General features: G+C 41.4%; 1 protein-coding gene across 1 annotated transcript in view; it reads left to right on the top strand.

Annotated features, from left to right (window-relative positions):
• LOC122936135 (neuroblast differentiation-associated protein AHNAK-like) overlaps window positions 1-21,137 on the top strand; it is a 39,166-nt gene that overhangs the window by 12,376 nt on the left and 5,653 nt on the right. The window contains exons 2-4 of the mRNA XM_044292168.1: window positions 13,488-13,539; window positions 17,907-18,060; window positions 20,919-21,085. Of these exons, the coding sequence (XP_044148103.1) occupies window positions 13,537-13,539; window positions 17,907-18,060; window positions 20,919-21,085 (324 nt within the window). The 5' untranslated portion in view covers window positions 13,488-13,536. The remainder of the gene's footprint in view (window positions 1-13,487; window positions 13,540-17,906; window positions 18,061-20,918; window positions 21,086-21,137) is intronic.

The following is a 21,137-nucleotide window of genomic DNA, read 5'->3' as shown; positions in this document are numbered from 1 at the left end:
AACTAGTACTTGGAATGGAACAGGAACTGACCATCCCTTATGGTATAAGAGGAGGAGTATTTAAGGTAGTAGTGAAGAGCACGAACGGGGAAATCAAATTCAATACAGAATACAGGTACAGTAGAGTAATCTGTGAATGATCGGTTAGGGTCCGACACCCTGCACCCCCACTGATCAACTGTTCCCTGCAGCTAGAACTAGTAGTTAAAAAAGAACAGGAAGCACAATGACCATGCTGGGTTACTGAAGCTCTGCTACCATCGAAGGGAATGGGAGCTGAGCTGTAGTAAGTTAGCATGGCCATTACATCATGCTTCCTGTTCCATTCAGAGGACTAATTCCACTGCCAGAGGCTGCAGGGAACAGCTGATCGGTAGGGGGTGCATGGCAGAGCTGCAATCAGGAATTTCAGGGCCCCATACAGGCAAATTTTGTGTGTCCCTTCTGTGCCCCCGCCCCGGCTTCACCCCTCGACCTAGGGGGTGGTCACCTCAGGGATGTGGGGGGGTCTCCTCTTGGAGATGGGGGAGAAGTGCATGTTGTGGGGGTCACACTGCATGTTGTAGGGGTCACCTCAGAGATGTCGGAGGCACTGTATGTTGTGGGAGTCACCTGAGGTATGTCGTTGCTGTATCCCCCTTTCTCCAGGAAGCCCAGGGAGGAAAGTCTCTCTCCAGTCTGCACGGCAGCTTCTCCTGAAACATCAGCAGGCCCCTGAATGACAGGAAGTTGTCCTCCCAGCCCAGGCTGGCGTCCAAAAGCTCATATGACTTCCACAACCCGCAGTCCTGGCTCTGCCGCCTCACACATCTGTCATTTCCCACCTTTCTCAGGACATGCCCCATGACGGAACGACTCGTCCATTCAGAGCTGCAGCTGCTGTCGCTTGCTCCGTTACCATGGAGATAGGGATGTCAATAGCTTTGTGTTGTCTAGCGTCCTCTCCTGGAGACGTGTGGCAGTGTAGCGTTTCATGCTCGTGGGGCCCCTCACTTAGTAATAGTGATAGTAATCCAACCAGGGGCTTAGCTAAAGGCTCATGGGCCCTGGTGCAAGAGTTCAGCTTTGGGACCCCCCCCCCCCCAACCCTTACCTCCGAGCTATGGGGCAGGAGTGCACCTAGCCTTTCTGCTGCCGGAGGTAAAAATTTAAACAGCCCCCCCCCCCCACGCCAAATTTTCAACATAACCCCATCCCTCCAGTCCTACTGTTAAAGGGGTTGTCTTCTTTTTACTACAGATCATTAATATCAGATTGGCGGAGATCCTACCCCCGGCACCCCCGCCGATCAGCTGTTTCAAGAGAAGGCAGTGTTCATATGAGATATGTTTTCTCTGCTCTGTTTACCTGCCCCATTCACTTCTATGGGACTGCTCAGTCTGTTCAAGTGAATACCACAGAACCATCATATAAAATTGAACTGCTGCCTTATCTTCAAACAGCTGATCGGAAGGGGTGCAGAGTTTCTGATCCCCACCAATCTCATATTGATGACCTATCCTGAGGATAGGTCATCAATAGTAAAAAGCAGACAACCCCTTTAAAGACATACTTGGAAAACATTACATATAGAGCTACAGGACATACCGGGTAATACAGCGCCACATACTTCTTAATCCAGTGACGTCTCCTATGATTTTCTCTTTCCTCGTCTTCTCCTTCCATATCAGACCACCATGATGATTTCTTTCAGCCATCTTATCTCTCTGCAGAGTTTGACAGACATCTTAGTTTCCTACCTGTCCATCATCCTCCCACCTTCTGAACATCCCATCCTGCCACCTCCAATAGTGTGCTGTGGTCCCGAATACTATACTGCAGTCCACCTGAAAATACTTGTTCCACACAGATAGTTCCCCCTTTAATAATTATTGGCACACAGTGCCCTAAAAATTAACTGCACCCGGAAAATCATGTCCAACATTAATGTGTAAACATAATGTCCCCCAAAAATAATTGTGCTAAGTTGTGCCAGGTGTCCCTCACAGTAATAGTGTTCCCCAAAGTCCCACCAATATAAATAATTGTCTGCCAGAGTGCATAGTGTTAACAGTGCCCTCAATAATAATAATTCCCCCATTGTGCCCATACTAGTAATCATGTTTCCTATAGCCCCCCAGTAGTAATACTTCTCCTTATAATGTGTGCCAGTAGAAAAAATGCCCCCTAATTTGTGCCAGTACAAAAATATCACCTTATAATGTTTTTCTAGTGCAAACATCACCTTATAATGCTCACCAGGGCAAAAATACCCCCTTATATTGTGCGCCAGTACAAAAAAATACCCCTTACCTTTCAGATTAGATCCCCATATCAGATCATCCTCAGATCAGACCCCATATCAAACCTCAGATCAGACCCCATATCAGACATCAGATCAGACCCCCATGTCAAATCCTGAGATCAGACCCCCATATCAGATCCTCAGATCCAACCTCAGATAAGACCCCCATCAGACCTTCATGTTAGACCCTCCAATATCAGACCTCAGATCAGACACCCAATAGACTTCCGTGTCAGGCCTCCCACCAATATCAGACCTCAGATTTGACCCCCATTAGACTTGTATGTCAGACCCCCCCATATCAGACCTCAAACAAGACCCCCATTAGAACTCTCAAACCCCCCATGTATCAGACCTCAGATCAGACTTTAAAATAAATAAAGTAACTTACCTTTCCTGCTCTGCCTCCACTGTCCGGTTCCGGTGATCTCCCCAACTCTATTGTCTTCATAGTCGCCTGGGGAAAAAATACAGTGCCACAGACCCCCAGCAATTGGATATTAACCCCTTCCCGACCGCAATCTGTATATATACGTGATAGCTGCACATACCCCGTGCAGCTACCACGTATATAAACGTTCTGGCAGCTCTTTAATCCAAGCGCTGCAAAACGCTTGGATTAAAGCTTCTGCCCCTGCCCTGTATGCTGTCACGGACAGCATACAGTGCAGTAATGCCAGCAAGGGACCGATCAGAGTGGCCCCTTGCCGGCAATCGATCCGATTGGTTAGTCTGTGCAGACTAACCAATCGGATCGCGGCAGTGTTAAAATGCCGGTTTCAGGCTCTGATCTGCGCTCTGCAGATCAGAGCCTGAAAGCAGTGTCTTTGCAGCCCCCCCCCATCTGTGCAGCGCCCCCCCCCCGCCCCCGATCTGTGCGTGCAGACACCAAATCCCCCACCCCCGATCTGTGCGTGCACTTACCCCCCTGCCCGATCTGTGCTTGCCTATCTGTGCCCCGTCCGTCTGTTCCTAGTGCTGCGGCGCTGCCCCCTCCTTGAGTCCGCCCCCTGCTGCCGTGACATACCTCCCTCCCCCCCCCCCTTCCAGCGCTGACACCCGTCTGCCCCCCTGCTGTTTGATGGCGGCGGCTCCATTCCTGAGCCGCCGCCATCATCAGAGTGTCAGCTCTATGCTGACACTCTGCTGTAAATTCTGCAACCCTATAGATGCCGCGACAGCGGCATCCATGGGGTTAATAGAGGGAAGGGGCTCCCTCTCTCCACCATCGGGGCTGCTGCGCTGCGATGGCAGCCCCGATGGTTGCCCTGGCAACCGGACGCTTTGCAAAAGCGTCCGCTGTTGCCACCTACAGGGCATCTGAATGTATTACACTTTGCAATGCAAGAGCATTGCAAAGTATAGTACAGCCATCAGCCCCACTGGATCTTCATGATCCAAGAGGGACTTGATAAAAAAAAAAAAAAAAATGTGAAAAATAATAAAAGTAAAAATAGATAAATAAAAATGTAAAATTAAAAAAATTGCCTTTTCCTATAAAAAATTTAAAAACTACACATATTAGGTATCACCGCGTCCGTAACGACAGTCTCTATAAAGATATCACATGATAGACCCTGTCCGATAAACACCATAAAAAAATTAAATAAAAACTGTGTAAAAAAAAAAGCCATTTTTGTCACCTTACATCACAAAAAGTGCAACAGCAAGCGATCAAAAAGGCATATGACCCCCAAAATAGTACCAATCAAACTGTCACCTCGTCCCGCAAAAAATGATACCCTATTTAAGACAATCGCCAAAAAAATAAAAAAGCTATGGCTCTCAGACTATAAAACATCATTTTTTTTTCAGAAATTCTATTATTGTGTAAAACTTAAATAAATAATAAAAAGTATACATATTAGGTATTGCCACGTCCGTAACGATCTTCTCTATAAAACTATCACATGACCTAACTCCTCAGATGAACGCTGTAAAAATAAATAAATGAAAACTGTTCCAAAACAGCCAATTTTTGGGTCACCTTGCCCCATAAAGTGTAATAATGAATGGTCAAAAAATCCTATGTACCCAAAAATGGTACCAATATAAACCTCCACACTTTCTGCAAAAAACGAGCCCCTGCACAAGACGATCGGCAGAAAAATAAAAAACATATGGCGTTCAGAAAACCAATCCAGCACAATCTGCCTTCCAAAAACCGTATGGCATTCCTTTCATTCTGCGCCCTGCCGTGTGCCCGTACAGCAGTTTACGACCACATGTGGGGTGTTTCTGTAAACCGCGGAATCAGGGTAATAAATATTGAGTTTTGTTTGGCTGTTAACCCTTAATGTGTTAAAGAAAAAAAAATTGGAAAATGGAAAATCTGCCGAAAATGTGAAATTTAGAAATTTCATCTCCATTTTCCTTTAATTCTTGTGGAACGCCTAAAGGGTTAACAAAGTTTGTAAAATCAGTTTTGAGTAACTTGAGGGGTGTAGTTTCTACAATGGGGTCATTTATGGGGGGTTTCCACTATGTAAGCCCCACAAAGTGACTTCAGACCTGAACTGGTCCTTAAAAAGTGGGTTTTGGAAATTTTCTTAAAAATTGTAAGAATTGCTTCTAAACTTCTAAGCCTTCTAACGTCCTAAAATAATAAAATGACATTTCAAAAATTATGCCAACATAAAGTAGACATATGGGGAATGTTAAGTAATAAATATTTTATTAGGTATGACTTTCTGTTTTAGAAACAGAGAAATTGAAATTTGGAAAATTGTGAATTTTTCCAACTTTTTGGTAAATTTGGGATTTTTTCATAAATAAAGGTGAAATATATTGACTCAAATATATGACTATCATGAAGTACAATGTGTCACGAGAAAACAATCTCAGAATGGCGTGGATAAGTAAAAGTGTTTCAAAGCTATTACCACATAAAGTGACGCATGTCAGATTTGTAAATTTTGACCTGGACATTGGGGCATCAATGACCCTTGGTCATGAAAGGGTTAATGACCTAGCCTGAGGATAAGTCATCAATATCAGAAACCTGAAAACCCCTTTAAGCTTTACAAGACAAAAGTTTTCAAATCTTGTGATTTTTTTTACCATAACTTTGTCAACATTTCATGGTAATATGACTTCAAAAAGCTAAAATTATTTGGCCCATGTGACTTTCACATTCACAGGTACAATTATGTAAGTATATTTATTAGGAGCACTTACTGCAGTACTGGAGGCCATATCTCCAGAAGGATATAGATACTCTAGAGAGAGTTCAGAGAAGAGCTACTAAACTAGTACATGGATCGCAGGATAAAACTTACCAGGAAAGGTTAAAAGACCTTAATATGTATAGCTTGGAAGAAAGAAGAGACCGAGGGGATATGATAGAAACTTTTAAATACATAAAGGGAATCAACTCGGTAAAGGAGGAGAGCATATTTAAAAGAAGAAAAACTACCACAAGAGGACACAGTTTTAAATTAGAGGGGCAAAGGTTTAAAAGTAATATAAGGAAGTATTACTTTACTGAGAGGGTAGTGGATGCATGGAATAGCCTTCCTGCAGAAGTGGTAGCTGCAAATACAGTGAAGGAGTTTAAGCATGCATGGGATAGGCATAAGGCCATCCTTAATATAAGATAGGGATTCAGATATATTGGGCAGACTAGATGGGCCAAATGGTTCTTATCTGCCGACACATTCTATGTTTCTATGTTTCTATGTTTTAGTGTAATAGTTACATAAAGGTAAAACACTTTTTTCTATAATTACATAGCATTAAATTTTTCTACTTTTAAACACACTTAGTCATTGGCTTTAATTAGAAGAATATAGGTTATGATCTAGGTAGTGCATCTCCATATTTGTCACAATAGGACATATACAGACATAGACCTATACAGAGTGTTATGGATCAGTGGTTGTAGAACCACTGTGCCAAGTAACCGGTTTGATGTTGGGCCAAACCCTAAGGGTGTTATTCTGGCACTCCCCTAGTTTTCACCCTTTAACCCTATACAGGCATGTGGAGTTCGCTACAGGGAGCAACTGGACGTCTACCTCCTGGGATGGTCCCAGTTTACTTGGCAGCTGACTCCCCAGAATCAGGAACTCCAGTGCAAAGCAACAGGAGGCTCAGGAACTAGAAAACGCACCAAAACTTAAGACATGGTCTAAACAGGCACCAAGACTATAATACAGGTCCCTGGGATCCAGATTCGACAAAAAAACTAGCAGGCTTTAAACAGAGTTGAGACACCAGACTAGACAACTAAAACACAAGCTGAACTAAACTGAGGCCAGATGAGCAGAATAACATAGACTGAATACAGCAGGAACCCAGGCAGGATTATGTAAGACATGGTCTGAACAGGCACAAAGACTAGAATGCAGGTTTCTGGGATCCAGATAGCACACAAACACAAGTAGGCTGGAAACTGCAGGAACCCAGGCAGGATCATGTCATACATGACGACGGACACAGATCAGAGGTACAGGGGGTCATTTATTAACAACACCATGCCATTTTTTGGCTTAAATAAGTCATTTGGAGCCACTTTGGAGTGGTGAGGGAGCGGCAGGGGTGGTGAGGGAGCGGCAGGGGTGGTGAGGGGCTGGGACATCAGCCCAGCAAATTTTTGCTAGGCATATATACCTGCTAGGCATATATACCTGAGTTAGTCAGTCAATGATTGTCAAAAGATCTGTAATTACCTTATAATAACAGCTTTCATTAATGTCCTCTGTCCCTTTCCACTGCTCCCTTAAAAGACTGTTGCTATGGCTTGTCTGTCTTCCCTGTAGTATAAACAGAAGACAGAGGGGTGGTCCTTCACACTGCATTCCATGCATTAGGCTTCAGAATGAGGAGGCGTGTCTCTCAGTAATCCAATCTGATTGGCTTGCAGGGAGCTGCTGGCTACAGCAAGTGTGTATGGGAAGTGAAGTAAAGCAGTTTTGGCCTCAGAGAACTGGCAGAGGAGTCATCTTGAGAAGGTCCTCATATTGCAAATGTTTAAACAGTCGTAACTAAGGGAAAAACTCAAGGAAAACAGTGGTATGTGAAGAAACTAAAGATTGCTTTATGCATAATGCTGTTACAGCCGTAACATTTGCTAAAATTGATTCTTTGATGAAAACATGACAGTTACCCTTTAAATTTACACCTGAAAACAGGCGTAACAGAGGACTGAAAACTACCCCAGGAACTGACATAGTTTTCACTCCAGGTGCACAAACTGCCTGAGGTGCACCTAATTTATAACGAGGCCTGTGCCAGTCTTTGACAAAGTCACCGCCAAAGGCTGGCAGGAACTGGACAGGCAAACAGAACAGAAGCACATACTGTTACTGATGCTGTTGTTTAGCCAAGGGGCGGGATAGACAGATTTTTTACTGGATGGCTCTGTATGGAATAGTGTATTCAACTATGCTATTACATATAGTTTAAAATGAGGTATACCACTGTATACTGACACAACACATGCCAAATGGACACTCTTTTGGCATCTGACAAGTGGATGGAGCCCCATGCATATATTCATCAAATGAATAGGGTGAACAGATCATTATCTCAACTACAATTATTACCTTTCAGCAACCTCTACTGTAGTGGGCAGGCATGAGCAATCATTTCATGCAGTTATTGATGTGTCTGTCAGTAGCGGACATCACATTCAAGCTATAACTCCGCCCCGCTTTTCCCTGATTCCAGCATGAGGGCGGGCTTGGGCACTAGCAGGAAGCGTGCCTGGACTCCTTCCTGTAAGAATGACCCCCCTCTGGGCACCTTACTGACTCATTTGCATACCAAATAAACATTATTTTCAGAGGATAGAAGACATCTATTGCTGAAACAAAGGCACATCTAGAAATTAGGTACTAATTGCTATTAGGCCATCGCTTTATTTCAATAGCGATTATTCTGGTGACAAATTTCCTTTAAAGGAATTTTCCATGACTTTAACACTGATAGGCCAATAATATTTGATCAGTGGTAGCCTGACCTCCTGGGTCTCTATCTGCACAATGAAGGAGTGCAGCTCTCCAGCGAATGCAGCTTCCCTTGATACTGCACCTAGTCCCTTTCTAGTGGTGATACAAGCTTCATTACTAGGAATAACTACTTATAAGGATGAGCCTCTGTGCCTACACTGTGCTGATTGGTGGGGGTCCAAGAGATCAGACCCCACTGATCAAAAATTGATGGCCACTAAAGCCAATACTGTACACAAATTATTAAAGGGTTTATCTGGCCTTGGAGCCAACAACCCCTGGGGTCCTATCCTTTGCCCCAACAACCCCTTTACAACTCAACTTGATTTAGTCAATAGAAGAAAATAAGGTTGACATTTATGTTGCTCCACTGTCTTACCATTATTTATACAGGACTGAATATGTCATATATTTTGAAAAGCTCACAACAAAGAAATAGCACCAAATAGCACCACTAATCCCTTAGTATTTGTAATGTAAAATACATAGTAATAAAATCATAGGACATAATGTAAAGTAGATACTTGATGGCATCTTGCAATAAAACTAAGTTATTGTGTCACAGACTTAAACTAGATTCCTGGTGAATTACTGGATCTTTAATAACACTCTGGTCCTGAATATTCACTCTGCTTTCATCATCATACAATTTTTATCCTGAATGAGAATAAATTAAGAATGTACTATCTGACATACTTATATTACTTATATTCTACCTTGATTATCCATCTATCTATCTATCTATCTATCTATCTATCTACAGTACCCCAGACTTGGGGGTAACTGCAAAGGTTTGTAATGTAACGCTTTTGTAATGTTCATGTTGTGTCACACTTCATGCTATACACATTGTACACTAGAAGATGTAGTACGGTTGGCAGTGGCTGGCAAAAGGATTGGGACTTACTATCCCATTTCTTCCCTCTTAGTAGGAGTGAGTTGGTCCAACTTCCTACCAAGAGAGGGGCAGAGCAAGTTTGGGGAAGTGTGGAGGAGAGTGAGGAGTGAGGGAGCATGTGATCCAGCTTCCGCTATTGTGGGCCGTGAGAACCACAGAGTCAGCTCATCTGGAAAGACCACTACTCCAGAGAGCTGCAGGGTTCCAGGCTACAGAAGATCTGTAAAATATGGCATATTATTGTCAGCAGAGTCGTCAAGCAATCAAGCTATACAGACAAACACATTAAGACACCACCACAACAGTTCAGGACAGTCATAGCTAGAAGCCGGCATCATACAGTGGACACCCACAGCCACAGGTGCCAGAGTACAGCTGGAAGGCAATAAGGAGAGAGATATTGTCAGCTAGCAAACCTCTGAGTATCATTTTCTGCCACATTTCCAGCCACCATACCCCATTATATTTGAGGAGAAATTGCACTTTGCATGAACTGCTACTGGATGTGCTGTTTTTTTGTTTTTGCACTCAGTAAAAGAAAGGTGTTAATTGCACTATAATCTTTGCCTGGTTCCTTGACATGACTTATTTACTGCACCGAACCCCAGGGAGCGACGAAATGAGGGAGTGCCCTGTGACACAACACATCATCTCATCAGGGCCACTACAACTCCTATCCCCCTCAGCAGCTGGCTACATATCTATCTATATATCTATCTATTGAATGTAAAGTACATCCCATTTGATATCTAAGCATAAGCCAAATTAGTGGTACCAAGCTTTTGACCCCAGGGGCCACTGTGTCTTCTGTACCGCTCAGCCCCAGCAGAAGCAAGCAGTCTGAAATTATTGCTTCGGACTGAGTGTGTTCATGTTTTTTTAATCACAGGTTGACATTTTGTGAAGCTTCAGGAATGTGGTTGTGTTACATTTTTGCACAGGCTTTACTTTATGTGTACAAGCTGGGAGAGAAATGTCCCCAAGCTTAGGTGTATCTTATACTTCAAGTAATAAAGAATGTAATGTGTCAGAGCTTTAAAAATAAAACCAGAATATATTTTTTAGAAACTCATCATGCATTGCAAACGTACAGTACAGTAGACCACATTGGTGCAACTTAAAGCTCCTGACCCTAGTGCAGAATCTGCAACAGGGCCCCCACCCACCATGTGCTATTTATGACACTGATGTCTTCTTTAGTGACAGATGGGCCTTTGCACCCCCTCAGGTACCATTTCCTAGATATGACTTCTGCCTCTGCATCCCCTATAGCTTTTGTCCTGGTAGAATATCAGCTATCCAGTGATGGAGAGGAAGTTAAAACAATCATATTGGTTGTACTGATTGTCCCAGCATCAGACTGAATTTCCTTGGGTGCACCAGACTAAATTATTCTTAGGACCCACCCTCTGTGTATACAGGGCATATACACAATCACTTTTAAGGCATTTTTGTCATCATTGCACATTCAGGACCTATCATAAATACGGTTATTGATCATTAAGATATCTGGTGGTTATTGGTTCCAAGGTCAACTCCAAATTATGTTCTGCCAGAGCCGCCTAGGTACCCTGTTTTATAAGGGGCTCATTATTGTGTCAGAGCTTAGACCCACCCAAGGTTTCATTGGCCAGCCCAACCCTCCATTGTTCTTCAACTTCACATTTTAGACCCATATCCATAAAATTGCCGACCAGACAATTATTAATTTGAAATATCACCTCTTCCTCTGCCCCAGTAGGGAAACTACATGGCTTTGACTTAAAATAGGCATAACGAGTGTTTGAAGATGATTTGAAAGAGTATTCTCATCCTGACCTTTCATGGTCGAGCAAGGACTAACCTGTGTAAGGTCCGGCTGGGGATGCCCAGAGTTGCGGAAACATCCAAGTTGGCCGTGTTCTTCTGTTTCCATAACTTCTACAGCAGTGGATAGGAGCTATGCAAATAGCATAGCACAGCAAGTTACACTATTTCCGGTAAAAGGAGTGTATTTGTTGAGCTACTTCTATGGGAGTTACGGAAGCAGCAGCGCACAGCTAGTTCAAATGTTTCCAGAACTCTGCCCTCCCGGCCCTTACTTTAGTTATACTCATTATACTTTAGTTATACTCATCTATGTATTACAGCTCTGCTCCATTTACTTACACATCACATGGCGCTATTTTCTTAAATAAAGCAGACCCTTTAAAGGGGTTTTCCAACTGTTTTATCTGACCAGTGTTGGGGAGGCCACAGCACTCCAGTGAGCGCCATGGCCTTCTCGTGTGGCCTGGGTGCAGCTCAGTCCCATTCAAGTGAAAGGGGCTGAGCTGTGATACCAAGCACAGGCACTATAACATGTATGGCACTGTGCTTGGGGAGCAGAGAGAAGGCTGCAGTGCCTGCTCAAACAGCTGAATGGCGGGGGTACCGAGTGTCAGACCCCCGCCGATCAGATACTGATGACGGATAGGTTAGGCTAGGGTTTACATCACGGTTTTGTCTTATGTTTAATGTATAGAGAAAAGCGTATACGTTAAATGGATGCCTTTGACGGGTGCCATACATGGCATCTGTCACCATGGAGTTGCATTGTAAAAAAAAGTATACTTTTTTTTTTTACTGGACTCTGCGGGATGAAAAAATTTAGTGTACTATGTTTTGGATCCTTTTTTTTTTTCTAAATGTATGTTAAATGTAGGGCAGAAGGGTGATGTCAAGCCAGCCTTCTTAGTATAAAACACTCAGAAAACCCCTATAAGGTGATCAAATATAACCCCTTTAAAGGTGAAGACCTCCTTTGAGCAAGACAATGTATTAGAATTATGGACTTGCAATTATATTGACATTCATAGGAGATGGATGGATGGTGGGACCAGTCATAGATTTTAGGGATTGGCAAATATCTGCTAGATGATTGATATTAAGTAAAATATAGAATGTATGATGTAGGTTCAATGGCTAGACAATATGATGAGTGGGCTATATAGTATTCTTGTGGGTCACAGTTATATTGAGTAGTGGAACAACTGTTTTATAATATAGTTGACAAATAATGAGCAATATCCTCCTAAAACTGCTTTGACAGTCTAAAATCAAGTTAGAGCAGGAGGTAAGTGTGCTATTTCATCTTGGAGGGATAAGATACAAGTATTCCCAACACCCTATTATTCAGAGTTTAAAAGACGCATTTTGTCATAAGGACACCAATTACATTTGTTATGAGACAATAACATCACAAAGATCACAGTGTTTGAACTTTGACAAAGTATAGTGGTCATTTTACAGATTACCGCTTTCAAGTTGTCACCAAGATTATAGTCTGAAAGATGTGCTTCCATAAATCAGCTTTATTTTATAAGGTTCATATAGTGCTAATAAAAAAAAGAGGAACACTAAGTCAGGAGGACATTTTAGACCATCTCAGGAATGAATATGACCCTGTGATGTGACTGTTATGCAATGTTTACATTGGTCCCATGCAAGTTCAGCCTGCACTTCTACCAACCCAGTAAGTAAAGAGTATAATGTCAGTAAAACTGGTGGGCTTGGTGGTCTAAGCCAGTGAAGGGGTTAATGTCAGTATTAGGGATGAGCGAATTTCATATTTTGAAGTTCAAGTTTGTGTTCGGGTTGTGGTTTTTACTGAATTGCTTATGAATTCCGTTACCAGGGACCATAATGCAATTCCTTGAGGGAATGCATAACAGAATGCCTTTAGAGGCATTCTGTTATTCATTCCTCATAATAGAAGTCTATGGCCTGCATAATGGATCCTTCCGTTTTACGTTTTGCTGGAGTCCTCTCCGCAGTAAAACTTTTTTTGTTCCTATAGAGGTCTATTTAAAATAAAATAAAAGATGTGGCATGAAACCACCCTTAGGCCTGATTGACATGGTCAATATGGATGTGGAACCTACAGAGGTATAATAGAAATATTTGTGCCTCTTCTGCATTTTGAACCAACTAATTTTGGCTTATAAATAGTGATGCAGAAATACTGACCAAATACTGACTGTGTAAAAGATGCCTTAGGGTGGGTTAATACATAGGTTTTTAAAGGTGTTTTTGTGTTCTTTAATGGCATTTTTGCCACTAAAGTATGGTTTTTGGTGTGCATTACCTTCTCTAATAAATGGCAGAAAAAAATTCAAAAACTAACATGGTACACATATTCATTTTAAGAAAAAAATGCTGCTAAAACACAACCAGTGGTCCATGGCTTTCACCTACTTCACTGCTTGCTACATTTGCAGACCTAACTGTCGAGGGGCTGCATATTTCACAGTGTGTGTTGCTACATTGTATCATAACATTTACGTCTGTGTTTATCTGATAATTTGATCTAAGGTATTTACCTTTGTTTTGATAGATATGTGAGAAGATCCTGCATAGCATGAAAGTGTGACATTGTATGCAAAATGGTGAGTACTGTATATATACATGGTTTACGGTAACTTCTATGTTATGCTAGATGCTTAAGTTTGACACATCACGCACATACCTTTTTCTGTGATTATATCTCAAAATATGCTGTTGCTGCATATGACAACTGTGTAAAACCTTAGCGACAAGTCACAGTAAGAAGAGCTGGGTGAGCATTGTGTTATGTGGTCTGTGCAAACACTGCTGAAGTTACTCTTGACTTAAAAAAAAATGTATGCATGTTTTTCTATGCAATTATATACAGGTGAAACTCGAAAAATTAGAATATCGCGCAAAGTTCATTTATTTCAGTAATGCAACTTAAAAGTTGAATATATGAGACTCTTTACATGCAAAGCGAGATATTTCAAGCCTTTTTTTGTTATAATTTGGATGATTATGGCTTACCGCTTATAAAACCCCAAAGTCTCAATTTTGAGGTACCGTTTGCTCAGGGGGTATGGGGTATTAATTAGCTGTCTAGAGTGTGACACTTTGAGCCTAGAATATTGAACCTTTTCACAAAATAAAAATTTTAAGCTGCATTAATGCAATTCCTTTTAATTTGCATGACTGAAATAAATGGACTTTTGCACGATATTCTAATTTTTCGCGTTTTATCTGTAGAACCATTTGTTCCATAAAATTAGAAAATTGAGGCTATAGTTAATACTGACGCTGTGATCAGCAGACATAATTTCATACATCTACTTTACAGCTAGACAACACTGGTCGTACAACAGCTGCTTTGGCCAAAATTACAGAGTAGCGATGATCCTATACAAATCAATGGGATCGGAACGTGAGTCGCAAATAATCCAGCAGTGACCAGTGTCACCATGTAGACCTAGCCTTAAGTATTCCTCTGAGACCAGGAACTCCTTTTTTTATATGTGCCAGTAGAGTGCAAGTTTTAAAAAAAAATAGACTCACCTGTGACCAGTGCTCTGGTTCCAGCACCAAACACCCTTCTCTTCCGTGTCTGGTCCCTGCTGGACCAAAAGTGTGACGTGCCGTCTACATGTACGTCACTGCTGCCGGACAATCAATGATGCCATTGATTGGTCTATATGGGCGACATGCGTGTAGACAGCACTTCTGGAGAATGGAGCTCGGCGCTGGAGTGCTGATGTTAAGTGTCGAAAGGGTTCCGGTCTCAAAGATCCCCTTTATTGTCGTTCAATAGGGTGTCTACCCCCATTCCATGTATCTAGCTCTAAATGTATTCAAAATAATTTTCATACATATTTTTGATTGCTACTTGTAGTTCTTTACATTTATACATGCTGAACAAGATTTACTAATGTGTCTATGCCAAAAATCTGTTTGGTTCAGGTTGGCACATCTAGGGTCCTACACTTTTTTCCTACACACTCAACAAACGGGGTGCGGTTTAACAGAGAGAATGAATGGCTTCACAGGAAAGCGATAGGGTCTAGGATGTGCCATTTTGCACCAAAATTGTGCAACAATTCTGGCATAAAAATCAGTCTCTGAGAAAGCCAACCAATAATTAGTATTAGTTAGTTAGTGCCTATCCTTGCACCAAATTTACCACCCAGCCTGAGCCTCTGTGATCCATCTGGCGCAGGTGTAGACAGCCAGTCTAAACTAACGCTATCTTTATGATTAGATAATCTAGACCCACCTTTGGTTTTTTTCCTACACGCTCAACAAAGGGGGTGGGGTTTATCAGAAAACAGGTGTGGCTTCACTAGAAAGGGATGGGGTTAGGGTTATGTTGTGCCATTTTGCACCAAAATTATGCCATAATTTTGGTGTAAAAATCTGTCTCCAAGTAAGCCAACCAATAGTTAGTATTAGTTAGTTGGTTAGTACCTACGCTGCACCAGATTTATCACCCAGCTTGAGCCTCTGTGATCCATCTGGTGCAGGTCTTGACAGCCAGTCTAAACTAACGCTAACTTTATGATTAGTTAATCTAGGCCCATCTGCTTTGGATTGAGATGTGTCATATTTATTAAGAGGTGCACAATAAATTTCACCCTTTGTACTTTAGGTGTGACCCACAACACCAGCATGACACTGGTTGGTGTGGATTTGCAATGTTCTTGTCACCTTTTAACTTTTGATTTGTATTTAGGTTCCCTTTTTTACTCTGTGAGTGATGTCAACTAATGAAAAAATCACATTTGCTTGCATCAATTTTAGTCTGTCACCTGCTGATAAAACAGAATAAAGACTAATACAGTATGTTAGTTGATACAGACTGGTACACATTGGCATTCACTAGATGATTCCCATAGAAAGGAACAGCATTTGTTGACTGATCATTTTTCAACATAATAAATCAGAGCAAAAACATATGAGTACTGTAAAAGGCAGATGGTTAGACTGAAATACAGGGAGTGCAGAATTATTAGGCAAGTTGTATTTTTGAGGATTAATTTTATTATTGAACAACAACCATGTTCTCAATGAACCCAAAAAACTCATTAATATCAAAGCTGAATATTTTTGGAAGTAGTTTTTAGTTTGTTTTTAGTTTTAGCTATTTTAGGGGGATATCTGTGTGTGCAGGTGACTATTACTGTGCATAATTATTAGGCAACTTAACAAAAAACAAATATATACCCATTTCAATTATTTATTTTTACCAGTGAAACCAATATAACATCTCAACATTCACAAATATACATTTCTGACATTCAAAAACAAAAGAAAAACAAATCAGTGACCAATATAGCCACCTTTCTTTGCAAGGACACTCAAAAGCCTGCCATCCATGGATTCTGTCAGTGTTTTGATCTGTTCACCATCAACATTGCGTGCAGCAGCAACCACAGCCTCCCAGACACTGTTCAGGGAGGTGTACTGTTTTCCCTCCTTGTAAATCTCACATTTGATGATGGACCACAGGTTCTCAATGGGGTTCAGATAAGGTGAACAAGGAGGCCATGTCATTAGATTTTCTTCTTTTATACCCTTTCTTGCCAGCCACGCTGTGGAGTACTTGGACGTGTGTGATGGAGCATTGTCCTGCATGAAAATCATGTTTTTCTTGAAGGATGCAGACTTCTTCCTGTACCACTGCTTGAAGAAGGTGTCTTCCAGAAACTGGCAGTAGGACTGGGAGTTGAGCTTGACTCCATCCTCAACCCGAAAAGGCCCCACAAGCTCATCTTTGATGATACCAGCCCAAACCAGTACTCCACCTCCACCTTGCTGGCGTCTGAGTCGGACTGGAGCTCTCTGCCCTTTACCAATCCAGCCACGGGCCCATCCATCTGGCCCATCAAGACTCACTCTCATTTCATCAGTCCATAAAACCTTAGAAAAATCAGTCTTGAGATATTTCTTGGCCCAGTCTTGACGTTTCAGCTTGTGTGTCTTGTTCAGTGGTGGTCGTCTTTCAGCCTTTCTTACCTTGGCCATGTCTCTGAGTATTGCACACCTTGTGCTTTTGGGCACTCCAGTGATGTTGCAGCTCTGAAATATGGCCAAACTGGTGGCAAGTGGCATCTTGGCAGCTGCACACTTGACTTTTCTCAGTTCATGGGCAGTTATTTTGCACCTTGGTTTTTCCACACGCTTCTTGCGACCCTGTTGACTATTTTGAATGAAACGCTTGATTGTTCGATGATCACGCTTCAGAAGCTTTGCAATTTTAAGAGTGCTGCATCCCTCTGCAAGATATCTCACTATTTTTTACTTTTCTGAGCCTGTCAAGTGCTTCTTTTGACCCATTTTGCCAAAGGAAAGGAAGTTGCCTAATAATTATGCACACCTGATATAGGGTGTTGATGTCATTAGACCACACCCCTTCTCATTACAGAGATGCACATCACCTAATATGCTTAATTGGTAGTAGGCTTTCGAGCCTATACAGCTTGGAGTAAGACAACATGCATAAAGAGGATGATGTGGTCAAAATACTCATTTGCCTAATAATTCTGCACTCCCTGTATATTCAGTATGCTTTAGGGTACGGGCACAATATGTTTAGGTTTCTTGATGCCATTTTGGAAGCCAAAGTCAGAAGTGGATCATAAAAGTAGAGAAAGTAAAAAGGACCGATAAGATTTCTCTTTTTTAAATTCACTTCTGATTTTGGCTTCCAAAACTGCGTCAGGAAACCTGAGTATGTGACCATACCCTAAGTGTGAACATTTTGTGTAAAAGGTTACACAATCTATAGTTGGAAGGACTTTTACTTGCACGAAATACATTGCAGAGTAACCACTGCTTTTGTCACTAGCACATTAGTATATTATCCTAAGCAATAACAAGTTTCTATTGTACAGCATATCATTCAGTTTCTAGAAGATACAAGAACCCATCCTATGTCCAAATAGTGGTTCTACAAATTGAAATATCTAGGATCTCTACTCTCTTATTCTTTCAGAGTTATATATTGGAAAACAACAATAAGGTGCTCCTCACCGGACGCCCCGGAAGCATTTCTGATCTGCTGACCTTGGATGATGACAATGGGAGTGTTGTTGTTGCTGGGATAAAACATAATGACCCTATTGCAAGTTCTTTGGGACTGAAAGAAGGTATGTCATGTCCAATTCTTTTCAAGAATTTTTGGCAGACAAGGAAATCATCTATTTTGTACAATTTTACATTTGACGGCTACAGCGTCTGGTTCTACTTGCAAACTTTCATAAGACTTGAAGGTAGTTTAAAGGGTCACTGAGCTTTAAAAAAAAAAAAGATGTGTCATAGTGACATAACAAAGGTTTTGATTGGTGGAGGAACGAGTGCTGAGACCTCCACTAAGCGCTAGAACAAGGAGAGAGAAGCGCTCCTATATTGTTCACTCACTCCTTGCTGCATCAAGACGGGCTCTCAGTCTTTCTATTGAGCCCATCTCTTGCATGAGTGAGAGAGAGTGCGCTATGTGAGCGCCTCTCTCTCCTTGTTCTAGAGGTCAGTGGAGGTCTCAGCCTTCAGACCGCCATCGAGCAATACCTTTGTATGACACTATGACCTATCAAATGTTTTTTTGAAAGCTCAGTGACACTTTAAGAATTTTCTTGGGAGGTTCTTGCTCCAGAAACTGAAATCTATGCTTTCTGGCATAAGTCTGGTTAAGACAACTCCTTTTGACATGCCCTACAAGGTATTTTCATAGAGAGGGTACTCCCACCAATCAGAGAAGAATGCTGTGCCACACTGCAACGTCTGTGCAAGACATGATTTCAATGAGTGACATGCACTGCTTATTCAGGCTGCTCTCCATGATGGTATCATCTGATTGTTAGGGGTCCCAAAAGTGATATACTCTTTTACCATTACATTTTTTCCTGATTACTAAATAGTTAAAATCCCTATGGACATGAGGTTTACTCTAGACAGGTAATGGTTTCTCTACACCTACCATTAACAGAAATTCACTATTCAATGCCAATGCCAGTCCTGTCCTTCAACAAAACAGCATTTATCAATTTATGTTGCCACATAAAATACACTGCATATAATACAGAGCAGTCCACACAACAGGTAATACTGTATATGTTATTTCAATTTCATAATCAATATGGAGAATACAAATTGCCTCCAGATGCAGTAAAGCTGTAACAGCCAGAGGCAGTGGCCAAATCAGGGTTTATTACTTAGAGTAGATGTGGAATATCAACCTCAAGTCACTGCAATGCTCATGGCATATGTGAGTTACAGAGCTACTGGTTGAAGGGGTTATGCAGGTTTTCCCCCATAAACAGAAATCATAGGGCACCAGAAGTAACATTAAATATGAGCCCTATAGCATTTCTCTGACATTTTTTGGCTTGTAAAAAAAAAGGTCATGAATGTCATATATTTTGTGGTGCCTATTTAACATTCACACATTTAAAAAAAAATGTTGCTTTTTTCCAGCATTTTTTCAGCAAAAAAACTCCACTGACCCAAAAAACGCACCACAAAAATGCACTGTTTGTAGCATATTTTATATTTCCTTACTGACTTAATGCTAACAACTGGTTGCAACAATTTTTGAAAGATCAACACAGGAAAATAATAGCCCAAAATGTTTTTTTTTTTCCAAAAAACATTTTCTATTAAAATCAATCCGTAGAGGTGGATTAAAGAAGCTAGAACTGAGCGTTGGGGAGCAGTTAAGTATGCTTCTTTCCACAAGCCCAGAAGGAGGGGGCTACCCAAACAGGTTTAAAATCTGGAAAGACCCTTCGACATGCCCATTCACTTTTAGAAAGAGCTTTTGCACACTGCAGGATATGCATACATGAGGAGATCAGTAAAAGCGGCTGCAAACTGCTCATCTACCACAGGAAATAAAGAATTTAGCATTTCCAAATCCAACATGTTCGAACCTTCTTTCCCTCGTATGTGCTGTCAGATTGGGCATTGCAGATTTCCACCAACTTACATCTAATATGCATGGGCACCATTAGAGAAAAAGCTTTGTACACAGACAGAAAAATGCAATGCAGAAAATGAATGTTAGTGTGCTTGCATTATTGAAAACATCTCTCCAGTTCAGATGACCGTATACGGAGTTGATGTTTGAACTGCACCAAATCCCTATCTAGAGGTTATAGAAAAATACATGTAAACACCTCCATAATAAAAAACATAAAATACTTTATCCCATATACTCACAGAAGTCAGATAAATAAGTACTTGCAAAAAAAAAAAAAAAAACATTTAGTGCACTGAATCCTAAATCTACCCTGCCTGTAGCCTAATGATTTCTTAATCCAGTAGGTCCAAAAACGCAGAAAAAGGGTAAAAAGTCATAGCACAATGCTACCCTTGTACTACAAGGAATAGGAAGATGACATGAAAGGACAACAAACTTACAGTGAGATGTTATGGCATGTGTGACACAGTGAGAGGTTTTGTCTGAGAAAAGAAGGTATTTTCCTCCCAGCATGTGCTGCGGGGTTGATTTACAGCCAGGTGAGGTCAAATACTGGACCGGATTTTAAGTGCCGATCCGGGTTTTGGCAGCACCTGGCTGTCCTTAAATAGGCAGCTGGGCTCAGAAGCCGTGTCTCTGTGTTGGGATCTGGGATCCTTGTGTCTGGATGAAGGCTTGCTACTTGTTTGGCGTGAAAAAAGGTTGGTGCTGCTATGGTCAAGGACTCTGAGGCAAAATTGCCTCATGGTGTAAATTACCACCAACACCGTAAGGTGTCTTTTTGTTTGATTATGACTGCTTGTTTTGTCACTTGCCTAAAGTGTGAATAAAACACTGAACTGTTTAATCCAAAGAACTTATTGTTGCTTCTATAGTGCGTCCACTAATTCTGTCTGCCAGAGCGAAACCCCACACATGTTGGAGCCTATTCTTGCATGTATGCTTTATATAGATAAAGCTTCTTATGCTATTAGTTACATAGACAAAATTACCCAATTCATGTATTAATGAAGCGTTCTTGCATTTTAGGAGATGAGCTTCTTGGGGCCACTATATATTTCGATAACCTACACAAAGCAGAAGTACTTAACATTTTGAAAGCTGCAGAGCCTTACAAAACTAGTGTCCAGCTGCATACAAAAAACGGAGCACCGCTCTCTCCAGTCAGTCCATTCTCTCTAAAAACAGATAAGGTGGTGAGTAAGCCTCCATTGATCAATTATACTACAGTAAACTAGTTCCACAGGA

The sequence above is a fragment of the Bufo gargarizans genome, chromosome 4, assembly GCF_014858855.1.
Source record: "Bufo gargarizans isolate SCDJY-AF-19 chromosome 4, ASM1485885v1, whole genome shotgun sequence".
NCBI lineage: Eukaryota > Metazoa > Chordata > Amphibia > Anura > Bufonidae > Bufo > Bufo gargarizans.
This window is presented reverse-complemented; position numbering and strand designations above follow the sequence as displayed.